The following is a 27,071-nucleotide window of genomic DNA, read 5'->3' as shown; positions in this document are numbered from 1 at the left end:
AAATTTGTTTTGGTAAAATGTATGGTTTTAAATGTTTTGTCTAGAATCACACTGAGCGTCTGTGTACATTAATGAATTATACTTGCCCCTTTTTCAATTATCTCTCCTGTCTCTCCTCACAGTCTACCTCTCTCTGCTAATACTGTCCCCTCTCTTCTGATATTTCCTCTCTTTCCTTATTCTTCTTGACTTGTGTTTGTTGCTAAAAAAAATGGAGTGTTTTATTCTTAGGGGAGAAGAGAAAAGGAGCGTTCATATTTTGTGGGTACAGTCCTGTGACCACAGCAGCCATCTGGGAGTTCTCCGGAAAAGTTGATTGGAGCAATATATATATATATTCACTGAAAAATCCATGGGTTTCAGACACGTTATAGTTAGGAATTAGCATTTAAAAAACCTTGCAAATTCACTGAAAAAAACATGGGTTTCACACACGTTATAATTAGGAATTAGCATTTAAAAAACCTTGCAAATTCACTGAAAAAACAATGGGTTGCACACATGTTATAGTTAGCTGGACATTTCACTCATACAAAACTCGCACGCCAGCAATGCACTGCTGATGACGTCACATATTCCATCACTCATGACATGGTCAGTGACATCACTCATGACATCACTGATGACATCTTAAATGACATCACTGATGACATCACTGATGGCATCATCCAGTGAATGTGTGTCTTTCTGAAAAAGAAATATTTTATATATATATATGTATATCTAAAGGTTGATGGAATAATAAATGGGTAAATACGTGTCTAAGTGTTTTTTTTGTAAAATTGATTGTATAACTGACTTATTAAGTATATCTTAGTAAATACATGTTTTAACGAGTAATGTTTAACTATGTAAACATCTGTATCAGTGTCTCACTTTCTGTATAGGTGGCTGCATGGGTTAGTGAGTAGCTACATGAGTGTCTTTATGGGTTATTAGTTGTTTTTTTGAGTATCAGAATGAGTGTCTGCTTGGTTTGGTGGAGGGTATTACTTAGCACACAGATTCATGAATGACTGACTCACTGTTTGTATGTGTTTTGAAGACTGCATGTGTGCAGGACTGTATGGGTGGATGAGTGTGTGTATGGGTGTGTTAGTGAGTGAATGACTGCCTCAATAGTGTCTTTATGAGTAAGTGCATATGTTTTAAACTAGTATATGTGAGTATTGATGTATATAAGTAAGGATATATGACATTGACAGATTGGAAGAGTTCCTGTATAAATAAGTATGTGTTTCTATAACTGATTGTTTAAGAGAGTAAGTATGTGTACGTTTCTGTAGAAATAAGTGTAGTGGTGTGTGTAGAGCTGTATATACAAGCAAATGGACGTTTGATAGTTTATTTGCATGTGTGAGTATATGTTTGAATAACTCTATGTATAAGTGTAGGTGTGTAACAGGATGTATAGGTGTATGCGTACATATGATGAGTGAGTGCATGTATGAGTGACTATATAGAACTATTGGTGAATGCATGGATGTGTATGTAGATTTTGGAATTATTGAATAGGTTGTTCTAACTGGTATTGATATCTCCATTTTTTGGGAAAATTTTAGGTTCTATTTTTGGATGTGTGTATCAAAGGTTATATTAGGGTGAGAGGAGGTCTGCCATTCTTTCACAGAGATGATGTCATCAGTGATGTCACTGACCATGTCATGAGTGATGTAATATGTGACGTCATCAGCAGTGCATTGCGGGCGCGCGAGTTATAGTTAGCTGAACTAACTATAACGGGGGAATTTCAATGATTTTGTATGAGTGAAATGTCCAGCTAACTATTACATGTGTGAAACCTATGGTTTTTTCAGTGAATATATATATATATTTGCTGAAACGAGTCAGGACCAATCAAGTGTGTTTAAAAGCTGCAGTGTTTTTGACGAAATAAAAGTCAGCTTTCTGCATCAGACGGAGTTGGGCTCTGTTGTTGTTTGTGAGGTATTGCTAAGTGGCAGGATTTCCATTCCTGTCTTAGGAGCCCGTCCTGCAGGTTCGGAGCCCCCGGTAAAATGGAACTAATGTGATTTAAATGAGGGGGATGAGCCGCTTACAAACGCTGCCAGCCACAAAAGGAATTCCAAAGGCTATGTGGCAGTTCGCTTTGGAAGAAAGGGAGAGGTGAGAGGTGCCTTCCTCTCTCCTGCAACTCCGCAGCGTCAGCACAAATTTGGAAACACTGCAGCCTGGTGAGACACTTGCCAAACAAATATATTTTACGCACCCAGCTGATGGCAGAATGAATTGTTTTTAGGGAAAAAATCACGCTATTTGAAAGACTTGCACAAGTTCCTATCTACAAATAAATATTACCTAGCTGGTGCATTCTGGGTCCCGTGGTCACCATGCTGCGGGCCAAAGTCCACTTGGAATTAATTTGCAACACACCCACCTGTGAACAAGGCGGAGTAACGCTGAAACGCGTCAGGACCAATCATGTGTGTTTAAAAGCTGTAGTGTTTTTGACGTAATAAAAGTCAGCTTTCTGCATCAGACGGAGTTGGGCTCTGTTGTTGTTTGTGAGGTATTGCTAAGTGGCAGGATTTCCATTCCTGTCTTAGGAGCCCGTCCTGCAGGTTCGGAGCCCCCGGTAAAATGGGACTAATGTGATAATATATATATATATATCAACGTTCCATTGCCAATCCCACCCAGGTGAGAAGCACTCGAACACGCACTAAGGTGGCAAGCCTTTAATTCAGGGTACAAGCAGGTTCAGTTTGTAGTTTCAATCAAACAGCCAGAACGCGATCCGCCTGACGCGTTTTGTTTCGAAAGTCTATCTTTCTTCTTCAGAAGCAATCGCTGTAATGAATGCGTGCTCCGGTCTCCATTCTTTAATGCCAAAATCACGCCCCAGATGGGCCCGTCCAATGACCCTCGGCATTGTGGATAATGAAGTCCCAGTAATTACAACCTTAGATGTTGCATTAATTTCGTTAAACATTTCAAGCCCATAGATGGGCCACCGCAAACAGCGCCTGCTTTCAATCCCAAATGTGTGTTCCCATTTCACGGCTCGACATATGCTCTGCCGCATGGCCCCCTCTGTTCACGGGGTGGTGCAGGCTCGACGGCTGGGTGACCTCCCAACATCAACTCTCCATTGCTAATCCCACCAGGTGAGCAGCACTCGAACACGCACTAAGTTGGCAAGCCTTTAATTCAGGGTACTAGCAGGTTCAGTTTGTAGTTTCAATCAAACAGCCAGATCGCGATCCGCCTGACACGTTTCGAAAGTCTATCTTTCTTCTTCAGAGGCAATCGCTGTAATGAATGTGTGCTCCGGTCTCCATTCTTTACTGCCAAAATCACTCCCCCAAATGGGCCGATCCAAATGACCCTCGGCATTGTGGATAATGAAGGCCCGGTAATTACAACCTTAGATGGTGCATTAATTTCTGTTTAACATTTCACGCCCATAGATGGGCCACCGCAAACAGCGCCTGCTTTCAATCCTAAGTGTGTGTTCCCATTTCACAGCTCGACATATGCTCCGCCGCATGGCCCCCTCACTTCACGGGGTGGTGCATGCTCGACGGCTGGGTCGCCACCCAACATCAACGTTCCATTGCCAATCCCACCAGGTGCACTAAGGTAGCAAGCCTTTAATTCAGGGTACAAGCAGCTTCAGCAAACAACCAGAACACGATCCGCCTGACACGTTTCGAAAGTCTATCTTTCTTCTTCAGAGACAATTGCTGTTATGAATGCATGCTCCGGTCTCCATTCTTTAATGCCAAAATCAAAGTGGCACAGGATATTATTCTTATAGGGTCAGGTCTTGCAACATGCTAGAGTTATAGCCATAATCAGGGCAATATGGCCTACGTTCCCTGCGGCCCCTAACACGTCACTCACTTTTCAGGCCTTGATGGAACTGGACGGGTGTCAACACCTGGTCTCTCTCCTATATAAAGCCATGACAGCTGATTGGTTACAATTTCTGTTTCTTTTCCGGGCAGCCTTAGTGACATAGGAATACAACTTAGAGATGCCCAATAGGCAAGAATGTGTGCATTAGTAAAGTGTGTTTCGAGCAATGCCAGATTGAAGCATATATATTTTCATTTTTTACACTGCATATATGTCACGTTAGTGCTTCTACATAAAATGGAACCAGTAAGCTGGTTCTTTGTCCTAGATGTCAGGCCCCATGGCTCTTTTTCGCATTTAGCGTGGGCCTGCCCAGAGGTTGTGCATTTTGTTTGATATTACTGGCTCGGCTAAGGATAGTGGTGCGGATACCAGTTGTTTGCCTGTTGGGTGAGATCTGTCAGCAGAAGGGCCAGAAACGGACCTTTAAATGTTTGCACTCGTTGCTGCTCCTGGCTAAGCAGTCGGTTTCAATCACATGCCAGGTCCTAGTGAGGAGCAATGGGTGGCGGATGTGACTGAATGGGCGGTGGCTGAGGAAGTACATCTGAAGTAGTGCAAACATGATGATAAGGCTGGGGAAGACCTGGGAGTGTGGGAGGAACTCTTAGCCTGCTTTATGGGCCAGAAGGGGCTCTCAACTGCACTCCTCAATGAAGATGGGGGGTCTACTGCAATGGATGAGGACTGATTTTGTTTCTATGGAGTCTCTGGGACCATTCAGGCATTCCATGCTCTGTACAGGAAAGTGTGTGATTTGGGAATGATACTGCTATGGTTTTGGTTTATATATGCTGACCCTATCTGTGCCATGGTGGAAGATGGCTGTTGTTTCTATAACTGTCTTCAGTGAAAACAATAGAAAATGTCATTCAAAAAATAAAACTATGTCGATTGGTAGGTCAACAGATGCCCTAGGTGGACAGAAGCTGGGCTGTGTCTATCCTTGTCTATTCAAGACGGCTACCCAACCATCTCCAGGAATTCGGAATGGTAATTATATGTTTCTATATGGAAATTATCTGTTTATCCTCAGGACAGTGTACCCGGATGGAGATCTTATGATCCATCTGTGTATCCACCACTAAAAGGAGCCCCCTGTTCTGAAGATTATTGGGGGGTTTCTATATGTCCCAAATGACAGGTTGAGCCTTCCATTATTGAATAGCATTCTTTTGCTACTCAGCTAGGTACCTGATATATTAAAACATTGCATACATACACAGACATATTGTTAGGTTCAGAGAATAAGAATAGCAGAATAGGTTTAGAGTCTTGCTTAAAGGTCGTTACGGTTGGCAGTGTGTTGTGTTCTAACTCTGAGTTTGATAGCCAGCTTTTAAGATAACATCATGTTGGGGGTTGTGATGATCTAATTTATGAGGAAGACAAGCATGTGAAAATTAACAGTATTTCTATGGCTAGGAGGGACAGTTGAAATGTGGTGTGTTGTATCTTTTCTATCTTCATGAGCAGATTTGTGATTTATTGGAGTGCACAAGGAATCTATATTTGTGGAGAGAACATTTTGGACTATCAAGCCATACAGTTTTTTTGAATTTGGGCCTACTGGACCTGATTTCCCAAAGACTTTTTAATGAGTAGGTATGACTTACCTTTGTGTTACTCTAGGATTTCACATGAACCTCTGACTTACTCCTAGCTTACTCTTGGAATTCAGTAGGAAGCAAAGAGTAATGTAATCAGTTTTGTTTCCCAAAAGGCAGATTGACAGATAGACCCCGGGATGTGCAGTGATGGAATCTGAATATTACAAATTGCCTTAGTTTCAATTTGTCAGACTGGATGCTCCGTCACAATTGTGGCAGATATACCCCCTGTTAGACCTGGTACCATTGGTGTGAGTCTCCCTTCCTTTTTTTCGTTGTTGTCTCCTCTTTTGGTAATATGTTTTGCTGGTTTAGATGCTTTGGGCACTGTGCCACTGCTATTCAGTGCCATAGTGCAAGTGCTCCCTATTGCAAATTGATGTAATGTATTAGTGACTCCATAATTGGCTTACTTGATTTACTTGTCAGACCCTAGTACAGTGCACCATGTGTGACCAGGGCATGTAGATCAAATGCTGCTAGTGGGCTTGCAGCACTGATTGTGCCACCCACAGAAGCAGCTTGTAAAATGTGTCTCAGGCCCGCAATTGCAGAGCCTGTGTGTAGTCTAGTACTGCCATGTCGACTTGGTAAGTGCCCCCACTTACCAGTCCCTAAACCTTCCCTTTTCTACATGTTAGACACTCCTAAGGTAGGCCCGGGGGCAGTGTGCATTGTATGTGAAAGGTAGGATATGCCCTGATGTGTGTGGCATGTCCTGATAGTGAATTACAGCCAATTTTGTTTCTCACTATTGCAAGGCTACCTGTCCCCATAGGCCAGAATGGGCAGTTTGATTATAACATCTTATAATCCTAACTGACCCAGGGAACATGGTAGAAAAATGAATTTAGTATGCCTGAACTCAGAATGATAAAATACATCTTTTATTAAAGTTGGTTTTAACATTCTGTATTTGAAAATACCACTTTTAGAAAGTAGGTATTTTCTGACCTAAGCATCCAGCCTACCTCTGCTAGGTTGTGTATTGCATGTACGCTTTGCTGAGTGACAGGAGAGCTTGGGCTCCAGCAGTCTTATGAGTCAGGGATGGGCTGAATAGGACCTTGGCTGCACAGAGAGTCAGGGGTGGGGGGGGGGGTGGAGAGTTCCTGTCATTCCTCTGAGGAGTCATACAATAGAGAGTAGGAGGAGGAGATTTCCTTTCAGCTACCTGGGCCAGGTCTGCTTTCAACAATGCTGTCTCCAGCTCCAACCAGGAAGCTGCACCGTTCTGGTTCGGGGTAGGTACAGGCACCCTCTGCCCTCAGAGGACAAACGATTTACTAATATAAAAATTGGGCCCCAGACTCATAGCTTTTAGATCACTCCTGGACATCAAGACGGACCTCTTGCCAAGGAGAAGAACCAGAGAATCTGCAGGAGTTTGGACTGCCCCTGTGCCAATGTGTTGCTTTCTGGGGTTGGCCTGCAGTGGTTTTCTTTATTGCCAAGGAAAGTAGAAAGACTTTTATTGCAACTTTCATCATCTTGAAGAAGAATCTCCAAGGGCTTAAACTGTGCTTGCCTCCTGCTGAAGTCTCAGGGATACAAAACTTCAGCAGCAGCTCCCTCCTGAATTTCCTTGCTGGGAATTCTGTCTGCAGAAGCCTGCGTGTTGTTGGGAGCTGGAAGCGCGACTCAACAAGAAGAAGCGTGTTGCATCCGCAGCTGTTGCCGTCGCTTCATTGGAGAAGCGTGTCGCCACCGCAAGGGTCGCCGCTGCATCACCGGAGAATTGTGTCTCCGTCGCAGTTGTTTAGTGTCACATCCCCGGAGAGGCGTGTCGCCACCACAAGGGTCGCCGTTGCATCACGGAGAAGCGTGTCGCATGGCCTGATGTGGCTTAGAAGTTACAGAGTATGCCACACGGCCGCCGGGCGTGCACGCATCGCCTTCACGTCATCGCATCAAAGACGCCATCTTGTCCCATCGCACCGGATCGTTGCATCGCATTGAGGGGCCAGCTTGTCACATCGCAACTGGGACGCACCACGAGATCGACGCATCACCTTCTCTTCGGTAAGGAACAAACGCATCACCTACTTTTGCAAGCACTGAGGAACAGACGGATCACCTCCCCCAAGCAAGGAAACGATGCATCGTTCTCCCTACAAACCTTTTGTATAATTTGCGTGAAGCATCCACAGGTACTTTGTGAGAAACGTGTCCCATTTACCATCATCTTTGAGCTACGGTATTTCTACCATCTTAAAGTCATTTTCTTAATACTGTATTGTGGATTTTTGTCATTTGGGTCTTGTGTTAAGTCTATATAAAGAATACTTCTTTTTTATAAAACCTGTGTTTTGTCCATCTGTAGAGTTTTCACTATTACTGTATGTGTTCACAAATGCTTTACACACTGCCTCTGAGAGGATGTATGACGTTACAATGCATACTTTTACAACGCATACCTTTACAATGCATTTTTTACAACGCAACATCCATTACAACGCATTCTATTACAACGCATGCCATTACAACAAATTATTAAAAACTACCTTTACAACGCATTCCATTACAACGCATACTACCTTTACAATGCATACCATTACAACGCATACCACTACATTGCATGTATGGTAAGTATTGGATAGTGTAGGGGTAAAAATTACTATTCTAACTCCAGGGGGGGTGCAACAGTAGGGTAAGTGTTGGATAGTGTAGGGGTAAAAATTACTATTCTAACTCCAGGGTGTGCAACAGTAGGGTAAGTGTTGGATAGTGTAGGGGTAACAATTACTATTCTAACTCCAGGGGGTGCAACAGTAGGGTAAATGTTGGATAGTGTAAGGGTACTATGCGTTGTAATGGTATGCGTTGTAATGACATGCATTGTAGTGGTATGCGTTGTAATGGTTGCATTGTAATGGCATGCGATGTAATGGATCTTGCGTTGTAAAAGTTTTGTTGTATTGGTAGTGTGTTGTAAAAGTTGCATTGTAAAGGTTGTTTCCCCTCTGAGATAAGCCTTCCTTCTTGTGCCAAGCTACCACAGGGCTGAGCAGGTGTAATTTGGGAATGTACCCCCCTTACCCTGACGGAAGCAATGGAATGGAATGGAATGGAATAGGTTTTTATAAAGCGCGATAGCTACCCGCAGGCGTCCCAGCGCTCAAGCCGAAGTACAGGAGGGTCAGGCAGGTCGAGGTTATCTGTTGAAGAGGAAGGTTTTTAATTTTTTCCGGAAGGGCAAGATGTTAGGTTCCGACCGGATGGAAAGAGGAAGGGAGTTCCAAAGTCTTGCTGCATTTGTTGAGAACATTCTTCCTCCACTTCTTTCTCTTTTAAACCTGGGAGTGATGACTTGAAAGGCGAGAGTCGACCTTAGCTGTCTGTTGGGGTGGTAGGGGGTAATCAAAGTGTGATTGAGGATTGCTCCCTTTCTCCAGTAAGCACGGTGGGCGATGCACATGCTTTTGAAGCTGACTCTGTCTTTTACAGGTAGCCAGTGCAGGGCTCTGAGTTCGGTTTTCACTGATTGGCGGCGGGGAATGCGTAGAAGAGTCCGAGCAGCGCAGTTTTGAATAACCTGCAGTTTTTTCAAGGTGGATTCGGGGGCTCCTAAATATAGGGCGTTTCCGAAGTCCAGCCGGGAGAGGATTAGACCCTGGATCATGATTTGTCTGGCCTTGAGAGGGAGGAGTGGTAGGATCTTTCGTATGAGTCTAATTATGCTCATGCAGGTGGCTGCTAATTTGGTTGCCTGGTGGCCGAAGGTTAGTGTATTATCCAGCCAGATGCCCAGGCTCTTGATGGTATCTCTGGCTACTGGAGCAGGACCTAGTGCTGGCGGCCACAGTGAGTCAATAGATTTTTGAGGGGAGCTGCCCAGCACCATTAACTCAGTTTTATCGCCGTTGAGCTTTAGGTAAGACTGGCTCATCCAGGAGCAGACTGCTTCCATACAGCCTCTGAGATCACTGGTGTAGGAGGAGGGATGGGTAAGGGTAACTATCAATTGCGTGTCGTCGGCGTAAGACACGACTTGAACGCCAAAAGGGCGTATTATTTCTGCAAGGGGAAGCATGTAAATATTAAACAGTGTGGGGCTCAGGGACGAACCCTGAGGAACCCCACAACTGAGAGGTTTACTGGGCGATGTGATCATGCCCTCACAGACTCGGAAGGAGCGGTCAGAGAGGAAGGAGTGAAGCCAGGCTGCCGCAATGGAGGTTATTCCTAGCTCTGACATTCTGTTACATAAGATGTTGTGATTCACAGTGTCGAAGGCGGCACTGAGGTCCAGTAAAATAATGGCCGCAGTGCCACCCTCATCCACAATCCTTCTAGCTCTCTCTGTCACTGCAAGTAATGCAGTTTCAGTTCCATGCATGGGACGGAACCCAGTCTGTGAGATATCCAGGGAGTAGTTTGTTTCCAGGAATTCCGTGATGCATTTATTTACATGTTTTTCAGCGATTTTTGTGATCCATGGTAGCAGGGAGATCGGACGGTAATTTCCTGGATTCATCTGATCTAAGTTGGGTTTCTTCAGGAGGGCTTTGACTGTGGCCTGTTTCCACTTCGGGGGGACGAGTCCTGTTGAAAGAGAGTTGTTAATCAGATTCTGGATAGTGGGGAGAATGGTGGGCGTGATTGTTTTTAGGAAGCGAGCTGGGGCTGGGTCACTAGGGGATCCAGACTTTACCTGCAGCATTATAGTTTCTAAGCTGGTATGCTCCAGAGGTGTAAAGGATTCCAGGTAGGTAGGGGGGGTGGGTCTGGGGTGTTGTTGTTCTGGAGGTGGATGAGGAAGAGGGGGAAAGGAGGAGTAGATCGTTGCTATTTTATTGTAAAAATAGTCAGCCTGCTCATTGCAGCGGGTTTGTGCGGTCAGAGGGTCTGGTAGTTTATCCGGGAGTTTGAGCAAGCTTTTGGCGATCTGATAGATCTCCTTGGGTTTGCATGCTGCTTCGTTAATCTTGTTTTCAAAAAAGGTGGCTTGAGCCTTTTTTATGTTAATTTTATAGGTTTTTATAGACGCTCGATATTCAGTTTTGCTGGTGTTTGAGTAGTCAAGGCGCCATTTGCGTTCCAATTTCTTACATTCTCTTTTTAGGGAGCGTAGTTCCTGTGAGTACCAAGGAGCATTTTTAGGTTTGTGTTTAGATTTAATAATTTTTGGTGGAATGATGGAATCTAGGGAAGAGGAGATCCAGTTGTTGAAGTTGTCATTGCTGACAATAGGGTCGGGGTTATTCTCTGGAACAGAGGATTCCAGGGTGGAGGTCCACAAGTTGGTATTAAGTTGAGTCCACTTGCGGTCTCTGCTAGGAGCAGGAAGAGTTAGAAGGCAGGAACCTGGTGGAGTCCACAAGAATGGAATCAGGAAGTGGTCCGTCCATGGAAGAGTAATGGGTGGACTAACTATGAGGTGGGTACAGTTACTGAAAATGGGGTCCAAGAGATGTCCTTTTTCATGAGTGGGTTGCAGTACTAGCTGGGAGAGGTCTAATGCTAGCAGTCTGTTACGTAGTTCAGTGGCAGCCGAGTCCGTGGGATCGTCTAAGTGCACATTTAGATCACCTAATAGGGTGTAGTTAGATGAAGAGCAGATACCACTGGCTACCTCTGGGGCGAGCTGATTAATGAAGTTAGTCGAGGTGCCGGGTGGTCGATAGATAAGCGTCCCTGAGAATGTGCAAGTAGGGGAGAAATCCAGCGAAAAAGTGAGGTGTTCGCAACTGGGTATATTAGTTGGAGAGGAACAGCAGGTGTAGCGTTTTTTATAAATAATTGCTAAGCCGCCGCCTTTTCCTAGGGAGCGGTCAGCTCGCAGTATTTGGTAGTCTGCTGGGAGAGCTTGGATGACATCGGGGTCAGAGTCACTTTGAAGCCAAGTTTCCGTAAGGAATATGGCATCAGGGTCTTTGTCCATGATCAGCAGGGATATTTCGGTGGCATGTTTGGGAAGGGATCTGCAATTAAGCAGGAGCATGCTAAACGAGGGGGGGGGTGTAGAGGGGTGACTTTGAAATGGGCAGTGTGGACACTTGAAGTGTTTTGATGTAGGGTCCCAGGTTGTGAGACACCGATCATTAGAGAGGTGCCGAAGTTGGTGTAAAGTTTTGGAGGGATAGTGTATGGGCGGATTTTGGTCAGCGGTCCTGGCCCCTGGGCCCAGTTGGGCGCGGACGGGCGCAGACGGGCTTGCCTTTGGCGCGCCTTCGGCGCCCCGCCGGCGCCGCCGCTGCGCCCGTCCGCTGCGCCTCCTGGGAAAGGGAGTCATTTTGTAGTGTCTGGTGCCTCGGGGTGGGAGGGGCCTCACAGAGGTGATCGGTTCCTCACTCAAGATGGCGGGTCCAAAAGTTTGAATGGGGCAGGAGAGTCGAGGGCTCTGATGAGTAGTCTGGGGAGCAGGATCCGCTCTAACTCAGCGGCGACCTGACAATTAAGGTACAAATACCGAGATTCGTATTTCTTGGCAAAGTGCAAATTTTAAAAATAATTTTCCTAAGTGCGCAGTTTAAAACAGGTAAGGCTTTTCAAAATCAAGCTGGTCAAGTTTCATGCACTGTCCCGGCTTCCGCCTCAGGACCACAACACACGCCACACACTCACTTGTAATCAGTGGGGGGAGGAAGTATGCTGTGCTTTTTGTAGTGTCTGGTGCCTCGGGGTGGGAGGGGCCTCACAGAGGTGATCGGTTCCTCACTCAAGATGGCGGGTCCAAAAGTTTGAATGGGGCAGGAGAGTCGAGGGCTCTGATGAGTAGTCTGGGGAGCAGGATCCGCTCTAACTCAGCGGCGACCTGACAATTAAGGTACAAATACCGAGATTCGTATTTCTTGGCAAAGTGCAAATTTTAAAAATAATTTTCCTAAGTGCGCAGTTTAAAACAGGTAAGGCTTTTCAAAATCAAGCTGGTCAAGTTTCATGCACTGTCCCGGCTTCCGCCTCAGGACCACAACACACGCCACACACTCACTTGTAATCAATGGTCCCTATTTGGTCCCTATTTGGACAAAGGTGCAAGCCATTGCCAACTAGAGACCCCCAGTTCTAACATTGGTGGAAGCGGTGGGATTCGAACCCACGCCTCCGAAGAGGCTAATAATTATTTTTTATACCCCCCATATATATCAAGTGCAGTGTATCATGCAGCACTTGAAATATGGTGGACGATATATCCACCAGTTATGATGGAGTATAATATCAGCTAAACTCTAAATAGGGTCCAAAATGTCTTCTGTGGGAAAGTACATTTTTTCAAATGAAAATACTGAAGTGCTGCATAGAGATGGCAGTTACATTCTTTTGCGAATGTAAATGCAACAGCAAACCTTTGCCTCTAAGAGACTTGCAAATGGCTAGAGAATTCTTTCCCATGTTTGCAAAATGCCCATGTGGAACCAGGGAATTCCTCATCTTTGCTAAGGGCAAGTTCTAGTATGTATTTTAACTCACCAGGCTCCGGGTGCCATGTCTCTCTGCAGCAACAGACAATGCTCCAGAAATGATAAACTAGGAAGAAGAGAACATAATTAGAATTAATTATCCACAATCATGTTTCATCGAGTACATTACAACAAAACATATATAAGAAATGGAAACTAATGCCAACTTCTCTACAACTAGTTTCTACTTATTTGTTCTCTGGTGAGGAGTTGCAGCATAAGGGCCCAGAATAAGAGCCTCTTAGATTGATTAATTAGGTCTTCAGAAAATCTACAACATTTGTATGATCTTCATGAATCCAGTGTGATCAATAATAACATTATATTAAAGTAAAATATGAAAAAAAATTATTTTGTCACCCTCCCTCTATATAATGATTAACATAAACATCTGTTATTCAACTCCAGGACACCATCTAGGGTAAACATGCTCTATAAAAATACATGTTATGTTATGTTATGCAATGCTATTGTATGTTATTATATCTTATCTTATCTTAAGTATTAGAAAGCAATTTCATAAATTCATAATTTATCTTGCAGCAAAGTGTTTTTTCAAAGTAGATCACACTAACTTATTGACTGCAATAAAATACATACACAATTATATCCATGGCAGTGATTATTTTGCTGGCAGCATTACATTGTTAGTTTGTAATTTGTAGGATTGATAGTCCAGAGTATTGGAGCCAAGCATGTGGCTTTAGTTTACCAGTCATACATTACCAGAGATCCTTATGTTTCATAGTTCCAGTGTTTTTAAACAAGTAGTCTGGAATGCCATATGGTTAGTCTTTCCATATTGGATGTGGGCCACTATGCAAAATGAAATTCAATCCAGAATTATGTACCAGCATGTCCCCATTCATGAATGACGTTCATCCCCACTCACATTGCTGCCACCTCATGTGCGCTACAACATACCCAGAGAGACGGTGCTACCATTGACGTTGCCTTGCCTCCTTAGTAAATGTGAGAAATCAGGTTACTGGTTGACTAGGGTGTGAGTTCTGGTCAAGGAGCAACCACAAATCTTGTCAGGTAAGGCACAAGCAAACCCCAAATTAACTTGAGCTCTACCCTCTGGTAGCTCAGCACAGAGCAATCAGTCTTAACTTAGAGGCAATGTGTAAAGTATTTGTGCAACACTTCAAACAGTGGAATGGAGGAACCACCACACCAAAAGATCCCACACTAGTTTAGGAAAATAGAGCAAAATATAATACATAAAACAAGACCAAAATGTGCAAAATCCAATCAATAGAACAGAAGTTATGAATTTGTAAAGATCTAAGTGTAAAATAGAGCATGAGGGCACAAAGAGCCAAATGTGGTCATCTAGTCATGCTGGACCAGGTCAAAGTCAAAGGTTTACCACGATAGAGCATGTGTCGGATACAGTCCCAGATTAGTGCCACTGAAGGTGTATCTTCTCAGGTTGTGTGCCAAGAACCCCATTAGCTTTGGAGAGGGCTGTGAGGAGCAAGGAGAGCAATGCAGGAGGGTGATGGCGAGACTCAAAGAGAAGGATGGGTGTTGCGGATGGGTAGGCTCATGCTTTGAGTTGGCAATCCCCTGCGGGTGTTTGATGCTGCTGTGTGAAGACAGGCTGGCAGCGGCTCACACTTGTGTTTAGTGTGAGCAGCACAGTCTAGGTACGAACAAGCCTGTTTGTGGTTGCAAAAAACCTAAAAGTTTGATTTGAGCTCACTGAGCCACACCCAGGGTCCAGGACCTGAGGCGCACCACTTGGGGGGTCAGGGACTCGCTGCAGCTGTTTGAGGAGCTTTTATGTCCCTGAGGCTCAGATCAGGAGGCCAGCAGTCTAGCCCTAGGAGTTACTCTGAGGTCTTGGCTTCAAGATGAATTTGCAGGTCCAGTTCTTCTTCACCAGGCAAGAGGGCATCAGTCAGCAGGTTAGCACACCTGGGCAGCAGTTCCTTTTAGAGAAGCAGTCCAGCAAAGTTGCAGTCCTTGTAGCAGCACAGATGTGTACTGAAAGGTTAGTGTTAGATGTCCTACTTTTATAAGCACGGGCCGACCAGATGGGGCACCAGGCCCAAACGGTATGCCTCAAGCAATCAAGAAACTGAATCCTATTTTTGGGCTGTCCCATTGTCCTGCCTGTTTCGTGAGGTGGGTAGTGCAAATCGTCTTCCGGAGAGTTGGAGAGGCTCAATAATTAACCCAGTGCACAAAGGAGGGGATTGATCAGACCCAGCCAATTATCGAATGATCGCCCTAATAGACTCAGAAGCAAAATACCACGCTTCACTGATTCTCACCTGGTCAATTATCAACCAGTCTGTATTCCGCAGGGGCGCTGGCACTACCACAAATATCCTCGCACTAGCCTTATAGAGTCTACAGCAGCGAAAAAATCTGTATCTCTGTTTCATAGATTTTAAAGCAACATTTGACCGAGTTAACATAGGCCTTTTATGGCACAAACTGAAGCAGTGTGGTCTCCTAGAACCAATACGCCATAATGCAACTCTACTCAGACACGTGGATGCAAGTTAATATAGCAGACGGAAAGAGGCTTACCAGGAAAATTTGCACAAATGCGGGATTAAAAAAAGACTGCGTTTTAGCGCCACACCTGTTCAACCTTTTTGTGGCTGATCTGTCACCAAAGCTAGATGAGGTAAATTCACACCCGCCACGCCTGGGCACACTGCCTATCACACACCTATCTTATGCTGACGATATAATGCTACTAAGTCACACAAGAATAGGCCTGTAAAGGGCAATCAACGAACTCGGGCATTCCGTTAAGGCAAACATGCTAGAAATAAATACAACAAAAACAAAGGATATGATTATACGTCACCATGCACAGAAACAACTACCATTCAAAATCAGTAATACAAAACTGGAAGTGGTCAGCAGCTACAAATACCTAGGTGTACACATGGATAATCGACTAACCTTTTTAAACACACAACGAGACCTAATGAAAAAAGGAAATGGACTAATATTTGCTTTCTTTTCAATTGCAAAGAGCTTAAAAAGTCCATCGTTTGCTTCACTACTAGCAGTTATTAAAGTGAAACTTCTGCCAACTGTGGCCTAAGCTAGTGAAATCCAGCATGGTAAAGACGTGGTGATCCGGGATAGCCTTCAAACCCGGACATACAAAACAGTATTTTCCCTACCTCCCAACTCCTCACTGGCACAGGTCCAAATGGAATTTAGGCTGCAGCAGCAGTACCTACATAGAAGATATTTAACAATAAAAACCTGGTACAAAATTTGGACCAACTAACAAAATCCAATCAGTAATGTGCTCGGGAGGGCACTAGACGATGACCCCCAGTCTGCTTACACCAAGTACATACAATCATCCTTGCAGCTCGCAAACACAACAGGTCTTTGGCAACTGAATTTAAGACTCTCTTCCTTTCAATATGTACTGAAGAAAGCAGCAATAAAGCACTCGCTAATGGAAGATAAAATGAGATTAAGCAAGCGAGCCTTTGCAAGGATGGTCCTGCAACCGTACACAAAACTGCAACCAGCAACATACTTGGGTCTGACTTACTCCCCCTATTTAAAAACAAAGCTTCTAGCAATAAGTTTTGGATCATTACCATCTAACGCAGATTAACCAAGCTGGCAATAAAAGGGCCCAAAGTCATGTAGACTTTGTGGAGCACCAAATCAGGACTTCATCCACCTACTATGCATCTATCCATTTTTAAATCCAAACTGTCACTTACTACTGAATAAACTATTCAACACAAGGGGCAATCGTACCTGTAGACCTGCAATGTTAAAATGTCTCGACCTGAATGACCAACAGTTTAACTGTAATTTAGTAAAGTTCTTAATCCTGTACAAGAAATTACTAAAACACTGATGAAGGGGAAAAGCACAATAGCACCTTCGAGTTTATGTCTCACAAAACCGACTACCTACCTCTTCCCTCGATTTTATTGTATTATTGCAGATCACAATTTTTAAAAAGTATACTTTAATTGTGGAATTATTGCATTGATGCAAATCAAAACTTTTAACATGTATATTTTAATAGTATAATTCCCTCAGTTTTACTCGTATATTGTTATGGTTTTAACTAAATTAGCGGGGTGCCGCTTCGCAGCCAGGAACACTCGAAGGGGTATTGCTGCTGAACCTTGTCTGTGGGACTTCGGGGTGATCTCTGTTAGGGGCCCAGCTGTGAGAGATTGCCAGCTTGCTCCCTGTCCCCCCGACTGCCGTGAGGTCTCCCAGGACTACGAGTCCCATCAGCCCAGCACCGGTAAACACCTGAGGCTCATTGGAACTGCCCCTTGATAACAACTCGCAGCCAGGAACACTCGAAGGGGTATTGCTGCTGAACCTTGTCTGTGGGACTTCGGGGTGATCTCTGTTGGGAGCCCAGCTGTAGGAGATTGCCAGCTTGCTCCCTGCCCCCCCGCCTGCCGTGAGCTCTCCCAGGACTTCGAGTCCCATCAGCCCAGCGCCGGTAAATACCTAAGGCTTAATAGGCTCCTCCCTCTGTCTGTATATAACAGCCTCTATTGCCCGCTATGTGGGACGCGTGCGGGCAGGCGCGCAAGGGTGGGCCCGTCTGAGCCTGTCCGAGACTGTCCAAGGCTGGGCTGGGCTATTTCTCTTGGTTTTAACTTTGAAGTGTGATATAGGATAAGCTGAAACAATAGTGAGTAGTTGGCCTGCCTAATATATTTAAGCGTCTCCTTTGTGGGTAAGGTCTTTCTACAGCTTTCCTGGATTTTTATTGATTATTTGTGTAACATATATTTTACATAGGCTTTGTGTTTGCGGTTCATGTGATTTTACAGTTTAATTAGTTTTTAGAAAATGTCTAAGTGCAAGGGAAATAAAACCCCTGTCGAGCATGCGGGTGCAACTATTGATACTTACCTAGTAAAAGCAGTGAGTGCTATCAATGTTGAGATTGATAGGGCCGAACGTCGACTTTCGCTGGGTTTGAGCGGCTTGTCGGCTACGCCTCTTGTGTCCTTGACTGTACCCCCTGCCGCGTGCGGTGATCCCTGCAGCCTAGGCTAAGGCTAGTGTTGAGGTAGCCACAACATTGATATTTGAAGAGCATACTGATGTCCTCAGTTTGTCTCCTAGTAGGGCACCCGCCCCTAGAGTAAAAAGGGGCTGTAGGAAGCCCCAACCTAAAGGGGGGACAACTAGTGTTAGTAAGGGATCTAAATCTATCCCTGCCCCCAATATAGATGAGCAATCAGCTAACATTAATTCTGGGGCCTTAAATGGTATACAGGTAGATCATATTAATGTATTGGCTGCTAAAATTGACATTTACCTTAAGCCACTGTCTGATAAATTAGACTTACTGAATAGAGAAGTTACCAAGCTAGGAGGGGAGTTAACCCTCCAAAATAAGTTACTTAGGGCGTTAAAAGATACACCGGTGGAATGCCCTAAAAATACCAGTAATGCAACCGTAGAACTATTATCGACAGAGGTAACAGGTAATGATGGGCGGGAGAAGGCCGTCAGAGGGGGGATAGTAATCAAGTTATTTGTAGTAGGGAGAATATTCAGGATACAGAAACCCAGGCAGAGAGGATCTTTATGGAGGGAACACGTAGTAATACAAAAAACCTACCACCAGATTGTGCCCCGTATGTGGCAGTTTTGATGAATGTTAAGGCCCTAAATCGAACCCAAGTGGAAACTCATGAATCGCTTAAGAATAAAACGGTGCACTGGCTTAATCACCATTGTGGATTTCCAGTGAATCGTTCTGACCAGATCCTTACAACCAGAAGGGTCAATTGGATAGGACAATCCAAAAATAGTATACGGGGTGACTGTGTTATTATCAATTTTAAAACCCCCCAATATGCTAGCACCTCCTTGATTAGAGTAGCAACGTTACCATTTAATGTACAGGGTATTGCGCTACGCCCACTTGGCTTTTTTTATAGCCCACTAATGCATGAAATCCGTGGTGGGACAACTCCGGACCATCATCTAAATAGAAGGGCTTTACCATCACAATCCCTGTTTGCGGTACCTGTGTCCAACCGATTCCAAGCACTCGATGTGAACGATTGACAGGTTATGGACCGCCCTATAACTGATATGGCGGCTAATCATAGGTATATTGTCACAGAAGGGGAATATATAGATGAACAGGGAGCCGTGACTGGGGATATCCCACGGCATGGTACATATCCAGGAGGTGAAAGCAACATTCATACAGGTGAGGGGGTCCCCCATGAAGGAAATACCATCCCACTGATAGAGTCGGAAGCTATAAGTAATACTAAAGGGATATATATAGCACGTTGGAATATATCTGGGCTGGCTTCAAAAAGGGAAAAGTTGGGTTGGATGGACTTCCTTAGTTCTCATGATATTATTTGTCTTCACGAGACTTGGTGTACTGAACTGGTCAGTTATGATGGGTTTGTCTCGTATAATCTACCAGCACAGGGTTCGGCTGCTGGTAGAGCAAAGGGGGGCCTCCTAATTCTTGTTTTAACAGGTCTGCCATTAGAAGTGAAAAGGTATTTGAATATCAGGGCATATCTGCAGATCCTCTGGCTTTATCAAAAACATGCCCGGGATGTCCTCTTAATTAATTTTTATAACAATATTTTTGATAATACACAGTCTAAAGTCATTAAGGATCTAGATATCGTGATTAAGAAGCTGAGTACAGAGGAAAATGTTATTTTTTATTTCATTTGGGTTGGAGATTTTAACATTTCTATATGTCCTATGTCCACATGAAGGGTCTGTGGGGTGCAGAGAGATACGGGAGAAGACGATTTCCACTTCCCCCACAATATATATGGCGAGTCATTAAATACAATTATGGTAGATCATGACCTGGAATTGTTGCAACCTGCAAGAGACGGATGTGGTAATGTGATCCCTACTTTTGCTGGTAATAATTCAAATTCAACGATTGATCACATTCTGGTATCCTCTAATATCACCCCTTAATGTTTGACCCCCAGGATAGAGGAATCCTTATTTAGTGAACACAATTGTATTATTTTAACAACTGTAATCTGGGAACCCAGGTCTGTTAATATTACAAGAAATGTGGGTAACATTGAACCGCATAGACCTAATGGCACGAGGATAAAATGGAAAGGGGGGAATGCGGACAAAGTGTCAAAAAATATTGTAACGGATTGTTCTGTGGAGATAAATGACAACTTGAATATTAATAGTGAACCTGCATTGATTTTAAGGAATTTTATTAAAATCAATTACTCTATAGATACCATTTTTACACGGTTTAGCAACGGGGAAATTATCCATAACAAGGGATGGTTTGACCATGCCTGCACCACTTTGCTCTCACAGCTAAAGCAGGCGTTAATGAATAGACCTAGGGACCCGACGCTTGTAGTTAAATTAAGAATAGATTATAAATTGGCCCTAAAGCGGAGGAAAAAAGAGCTGCAACAAGAGGCATGGGATAAACTCACACAGGCGGCAGAGACATCAAATTGTCAATTGTCTTGGGTGACAGTTAACTCCCCATTCTTAAAAGATGAATTGGTCCCAGAGTTATTGTCCCATGTAAGTAGTGAGGCCTGGGTAACCCATTTCTCTGGTATATTTAAAGCCAGTTATGTTCCTAGTGCCAGTACTAGTCTCTAGCCAATAGTACCGTTAAACTTTACTCTAGATGAAGTGGAACAGGGCATTAAAGCAAGTAAGGGAGATAAGGCACAGGGACCGGATGGGGTTCCCATTGATGTCTATAAAGCTGTCCCAGCATTATGGGGCCCCTTATTAACAATTGTTTTTAATGCCGCTGTAAGTAACGGAGTCCCTCCTACATGGGGAGAATCCATCATTATTCCCATTTTTAAGAAGGGGGATAAATCGGATGCCAAAAATTATCGTCCAATTTCCCTTTTACACTCCTCCGTTAAGACCATGAGTAGGATTCTGTTAGTGAGGCTAGAAGAGTGGGCGGCGACCAATAGGATTTTAGCCAATATTCAATATGGTTTTAGGAAAGGGCGAGGAACGCTTCAACAGTACATAAACTTAGATTTAATCATTGGGAAATATACTTATGCCAAACAAGGTTCTCTCTACCTTTGTTTTGCGGATTTAAGCAGTGCGTTTGATTTAGTGGATCATTCAATTTTATGGCGAACGCTATTAGAACTCGGGGCCCCAGAGTGGATAAATGTTGCTATTTAGGAATTACTTTTGCCAATGATAGAATGTGGTTGCATGAAATAATAAATGTCCTGGCAAAAATGGCTAAAAGTGCCCATGGAGTCTTCAGATTTGCAGCTAAATTAGGCGATAGACGCATTAGGGACATGACGTAGATTTATCAGTCTAGATGCGTCTCGATCGCACTTTATGGGGCTGGGTTATGGGGACATTATTCTGATAGCAGTTTACAAACGGAGGAAAATAATTTCCTCAAAAAACTGCTATGCCTACCAACTTCCGCCCCAACAGAACTAATCCACAGAGAAGTCGGGATTAGCTATCTGTCAGATCTGATAGCTTTAAGGCCTCTAATGATCTGGCAATCCATTTGGCGAACAGAGAAGACTGCTTTCAACAGACTAATAATTAAAGATTGTCTTGAATTGGATAACTATCTTATGATACCCTGGCTAAAGTATATTGTACATAGTTTTAAAGAAATGTATGATTTAAATATTCTGTATGATCCTCATGCGGTAGCAGAGATGCCCAAAACAGTACTGAAAAACACGTTTCTGTCACATAGAGCAAAGAGGCGGTCGTACAACAGCAGCCAATTAATGACATGTATGTTTTATAACAGATATCTAGTTTTTGAAGGCTTCCAGACATATTTGAGCCAGGTGACAAGAACCTCACCTAGATATGTTCTTACCAGATTAAGTTTCGGGCTGGCCCATCACCTGGTAGCTTTTCCACATCTTAAAAAGCACCCAGTAGGTCCATGCCCTTGCGATGGCCAAACCAAACAATGCACACTGCACTTTCTCCTTATCTGTAATCTTTATATGAATTATCGCATTGCTTACTTAAAACCTATGTTTTAAAAATATGGTATTTTTAACGTGGATGCAGCGATGAGGCTGCTTTTTATGATGCAGGAACCCGATATTTGCTTTTTTACTGCTACTTTTCTACTTAAATCTATTAATGCCAGAAAAGGTATGATTTTTATCGTGGTTTTCATTGATTGATTATCTCTGTACTATGCTGTCCAAATTTGTATAATGATGTATTATTATTCATGTGCTTTTATGGTTGTTTTTATACGAACCAAATAAAGCTTTACGAATTGAAAACGAAACTAACTAAACAATAAAATGCATTCTGATTCTGATTCTAATCCCTTTATTGTCTAGATAAAATGAACTATTCCCACTCCAATCTGTGCAAGAGTAGGGAAAGTGTTGGATTGCAAAGGGGTAACATTTGCTATTCCCACTCAAATTGGTGCAAAGGTAGGGAAACGGTTGGACTCAGGAGGGATAACAATTTACTATTCCCTCTCCAGTCAGTGCAACAGTAGGGAAAGTGATGGATTTCTGAGGGGTAAAATGTACTATTTCCATGCTAGTCTTTGCAACAGTAGAGAAACCTTGACCCTTGACCCCACCAGGTAGGTGCTCCCCCTCCGCACAGCACCACCTGTGTGTCCCTGTCCCAGCTGCCGCTGCTGAGGGAGTTTGAGGTCCTCCACCACCCGCAGGCTACCACCTGCGCCTCATCCCTGGTGGCCAGTGGTAGGCTGTAGGTAGGTTTGTTCATCCTCTGCTTTATTGCTTTTATTGTATTGCCTGTATTTTCATTGTTGTGTCTGTGACTGCTGTTGTCTGTCTTCCCAGCTGCCTGTACGTGGTCCGTGCCCCTTTTTCTTCCCTCTGTTCCCCCCGCTGTCCCCGTGCTCTCTCTGCCCGGTCATTCCTTCTGTACCCCTCGCTGCCACCGTGCCTCTCTGCCCGTTCTGCCTTCTGTTCTTAGCTGCCCCTGTATTTCTGTATTCTGTATTTTGCCTTCTGTGCCACTAGTTTTTCCCTTGTTTTTGTGCCCCTTTTGCCTTCTGTTCCACTCATTTTTTGTGCCAGTCTGCCTTCTGTGCCACTCATTTTTGTGCCCCCTTTTGCCTTCTGTTCCACTCATTTTTTGTGCCCTTCTTCCCTCTGTTCCACTCGTTTTTCTGTGCCCTTCTGCCCTCTGTGCCACTAGTTTTTCCCTCTTTTTTGTTTCCCATTTGCCTTCTGTTCCACTCGTTTTTGTGCCCCTCTGCCTTCTGTGCCACTCGTTTTTCCCTTGTTTTTGTGCCCTTCTACCCTCTGTTCCACTCGTTTTTTTGTGCCCTTCTGCCCTCTGTGGCGCTCGTTTTTCCCTTGTTTTTATGCCCATATGCCTTCTCTTCCACTCATTTTTTGTGCCCTTCTGCCCTCTGTGCCCCTCGTTTCCCCCTCGATTTTGTGCCCCTTTTTCCTTCTGTTACCTTCGGTGTCCCTCACTGCCCTCGCCGCTGCGTAGCCTGAGGCCCGCCTCCCTGACTGCCCACTGCCCATTCGCTGACCCCACCTCCCAGCTGCTCCTCCCTCCCACCTCACCATATATGCTGGCTGCAGTGCGGCTGCTCCTAAGACAAGCCTGTCTGCGCCCGTCCGTGCCTGAACCACGCCCGGCGCCAGAACCCCTGGCCCCCGCACCCCCCGCGACGACCGCCGCCACTATGACGCCAGCACTCTGCACGCTCTCAACTTCGGATGGAGCCACACCTGCTTCAAGGCCACCCAGAAATGCACACACGGCCCCTTCACCTGCCGAAACTGCAGCTACACCAGCCTCAGAGCCGACAAACCACCCGCCAAGAAAGACCCCAACCACGCAAGCATGCCGTCACGCTCTGGGACCTGCTCGACACAACATCCCTAGATGTCGCCTTCCTGACAGAGACCTGGTTTAACGACTCCTCTGCATCCAACATCGCCATGGCCATCCCAGATGGCTACAAGATCACCCGCAGAGACAGCACCAATGAAGTCGGAGGAGGAATCGCCATCGTCCACAACAACAGCATCAGGGTCTCAACTAGTACCAACGACGCGTTCAGCACCGCCGTAAACATGCATTTCCAGATCCACACAGACCCTAACTCCACCCTCAGAGGCACCCTCGTCTACTGATCCCCTGTTTCCCGCCCCCAGTTCAGTGACTCCATCGCCGACTTGATCAGCACGCACGCCCTGACCTCCACTGACTACATCCTCCTCGGAGACCTGAACTTTCACCTTGAGAACAACAATGACAACAACTCCCCCTGATTGGTAACCTCACCAACCTCGGACTGAAGCAACTCGTCACAACGTCCACCCACTCCGCCGGCCACACACTCAACCCCGTCTTCTCCTCAAGCCCGCACGTCTCCATCAGCCACACCAATGCACTCCTCTGGACCGACCACCGCTGCAACCACTTCACCTTCCAGAAACGCACCACACACCACCGCACACAACAGATCCCCCGCCACTGCTGGAGCAAAATCACCGAAGATCAACTACATGCAAACCTCGCTCTCAGCCCACCCACCGAACCCTCCAACACCAACAATGCTGCCCACAGCCTCAGACGTTGGATCGAGGACTGCCCAAAACACCCTCATCCTGCTGAAGAAACCCCCCCACAGAGACACCAGCAAGAGGGCCAGCTGGTTCACCCCAGAACTCTTAGCCTCCAAGCAAGCCTGCTGGAAACTAGAGAAGAAATGGCACAGTGAACAAACTCCGGACAGCCACGCAACACACAAGGACGCTACCTGCAACCACCACCAACTCATCAGTGTGGCCAAGAGGACCTCCTTCATAGAGCGTCTCGGCAACAAAGCACACAATAGCAAGGAGCTCTTCAACATTGTGAAAGAATTCTCCAACCCCAGCTCCAACACCAATGACATCCCGCTGTCGCAAGCCCTGTGCGACTCACTTCCCACCTTCTTCCAACGCAAGATAGCAGACATCCATGACAGCTTTAACACCCAGACAGCCCCAACAGACAGCAACACAACAGACCCTCCGCACACCACCCACCACGACCCCATGCTAGCCTGGGCCAGCGTGAGCATCGATGACACTATCAAGACCATGCGCACAATCCACTCCGGCTCTCTGTCAGACCCATTCCCGCACCATGTCTTCAACAGAGCAAGCAGTGCCATCACACCGCCCCTGCACAACGTCATCAATCTCTCCCTCGAGTTCGCAACCTTCCCAGAGATCTGGAAACATGCTGAGATCAACGCCCCTCTCAATAAACGTAAGGCAAAGGTCATTGAGAAAACCGTCAACAGACAGCTAACCCAATACCTCTAAGAAAACATAATCCTGGACCCTTCGCAGTCAGGGTTCTGCAGCAATCACAGCACTGAGACTGCCCTCATCGCCTCCACCGACGACATCAGGACCCTGCTGGACAACTGCGAGACAGCAGCACTCATCCTCCTAGACCTCTCTGCCGCCTTCGACACCATCTGCCACAGCACACTACGCGCACGCCTCCACGCCGCAGGGATCCAAGGCAAGGCTCTGGAATGGACCACCTCCTTCCTCTCCTGCAGAACCCAGAGCGTCCGCCTCCACCCATTCCGTTCCAAAGCCTCAGAGATCATCTGCGGCATACCCCAGAGATCCTCCCTCAGCCCAACGCTGTTCAACATTTACATGGCCCCACCTGCACACATAGCCGGACAGCACAACCTCAACATAATCTCCTACGCCGACGACACTCAGCTGATCCTCTCCCTCACCAAGGACCCCATCACTGCCAAAGCCAACCTCCACGAAGGAATGAAGGCCGTTGCGGACTGGATGAGGACCAGCCATCTGAAGCTGAACGCGGACAAGACGGAGGTCCTCATCCTCGGCTTCAACCCTTCAGCCTCGGACAACTCCTGGTGGCCGACGGCACTGGGGTTAGCCCCGACACCCACCGACCACGCACGCAACCTGGGAATCATCCTTGACTCAACGCTCTCAATGACCAAGCAAGTCAACGCCGTCTCCTCCTCCTGCTTCAACACCCTCCGCATGCTCCGCAAGATCTACAGATGGATCCCGACAGATACAAGAAAGACAGTCACCCAGGCCCTCGTCAGCAGCAGACTCGACTACGGAAATGCCCTCTATGCGGGAGCCCTAACCAAGCTCATCAAATGACTACAATGCATCCAAAATGCCTCGGCCATACTGATCCTGGATGTACCACGCGACGGCCACATCACCCCCCACCTGAGAAACCTGCACTGGCTGCCCGTCAACAAGAGGATATCCTTCAAGCTCCTCACCCACGCACACACAGCTCTCCACAGGACCCGCCCAGCCTACCTCAACAGATGGCTCTCCTTCTACATCTTCAACCGCCAGCTACGCTCCTCCGACCTCTCACTCGAGAATAACCTCCGGTGGGAGATCCTTCTCCCAGCTCGCCCCTAAGACATGGAACACCCTCCCACTGAGCCTACGACAGACCCAAGACCTGCTGACCTTCAGGAGGATACTTAAGACTTGGCTGTTCGATCAGTAGCAGTCCCTCCCCCCCCCCAGCGCCTTGAGACCCTCGCGGGTATGTAGTGCACTTTACAAATAATTGATTGATTGAGAAAGCGTTGGAATGCAAAGGGGTAAAAATGACTATTCCCACTCCAGTTTGTGCAACAGGAGAAAGAGGGTAGTTTACTTCTAACAAATAAAATATTTTAACAACTTCATTGAATAACAAGTAATATAAATATTTAAATATATATATATATAAATAAAAATAAAATTACATATTTATTACGTTTAATAAATATTTTTTATTAAAACAAATATTAATATAATTTAAAGAGTACACTATATCCTCACAATCATAACCAACAACTATTTTATTTTCAATTAATAAGCATAACACTATTAACCCATAATATAATAAATAACACACTTAAAAAAAAAAAAACAACAATTATTAGATTCATTATAATTTAAATACCATCATACCCTATAACTCTACAAACAAAAAAACACCTAAAATATATCTTAAAAATTGTAATAAATAACAATTGTACATAATTAGTAGTCCACAAAACAAATAATTCATAATAACATATATTTGGTTAACTTCCTACTCTTTATTCCTTCAAAGGCAACAGTGCGCCCCTAATATATACATGAACAATATCTTATTTACA

The 27,071-nt window shown here is 45.1% G+C and overlaps 1 protein-coding gene across 4 annotated transcripts in view; it reads right to left on the bottom strand.

Moving 5' to 3' along the window:
* LOC147659273 (membrane-spanning 4-domains subfamily A member 4A-like) overlaps positions 1-27,071 on the bottom strand; it is a 328,181-nt gene that overhangs the window by 202,715 nt on the left and 98,395 nt on the right. For all 4 annotated transcript variants that reach the window (XM_086951839.1, XM_086951838.1, XM_086951837.1 and 1 more), the window contains exon 4: positions 12,906-12,962. In XM_086951839.1, coding sequence (XP_086807965.1) covers positions 12,906-12,962 — 57 coding nt within the window. The remainder of the gene's footprint in view (positions 1-12,905; positions 12,963-27,071) is intronic.

Source organism: Lissotriton vulgaris, unplaced genomic scaffold, assembly GCF_964263255.1.
Source record: "Lissotriton vulgaris unplaced genomic scaffold, aLisVul1.2 SCAFFOLD_435, whole genome shotgun sequence".
NCBI classification, from domain to species: Eukaryota; Metazoa; Chordata; class Amphibia; order Caudata; family Salamandridae; genus Lissotriton; species Lissotriton vulgaris.
Note: the sequence above shows the minus strand (reverse complement) of the source record. Positions and strands in the feature narration are given on the sequence as shown.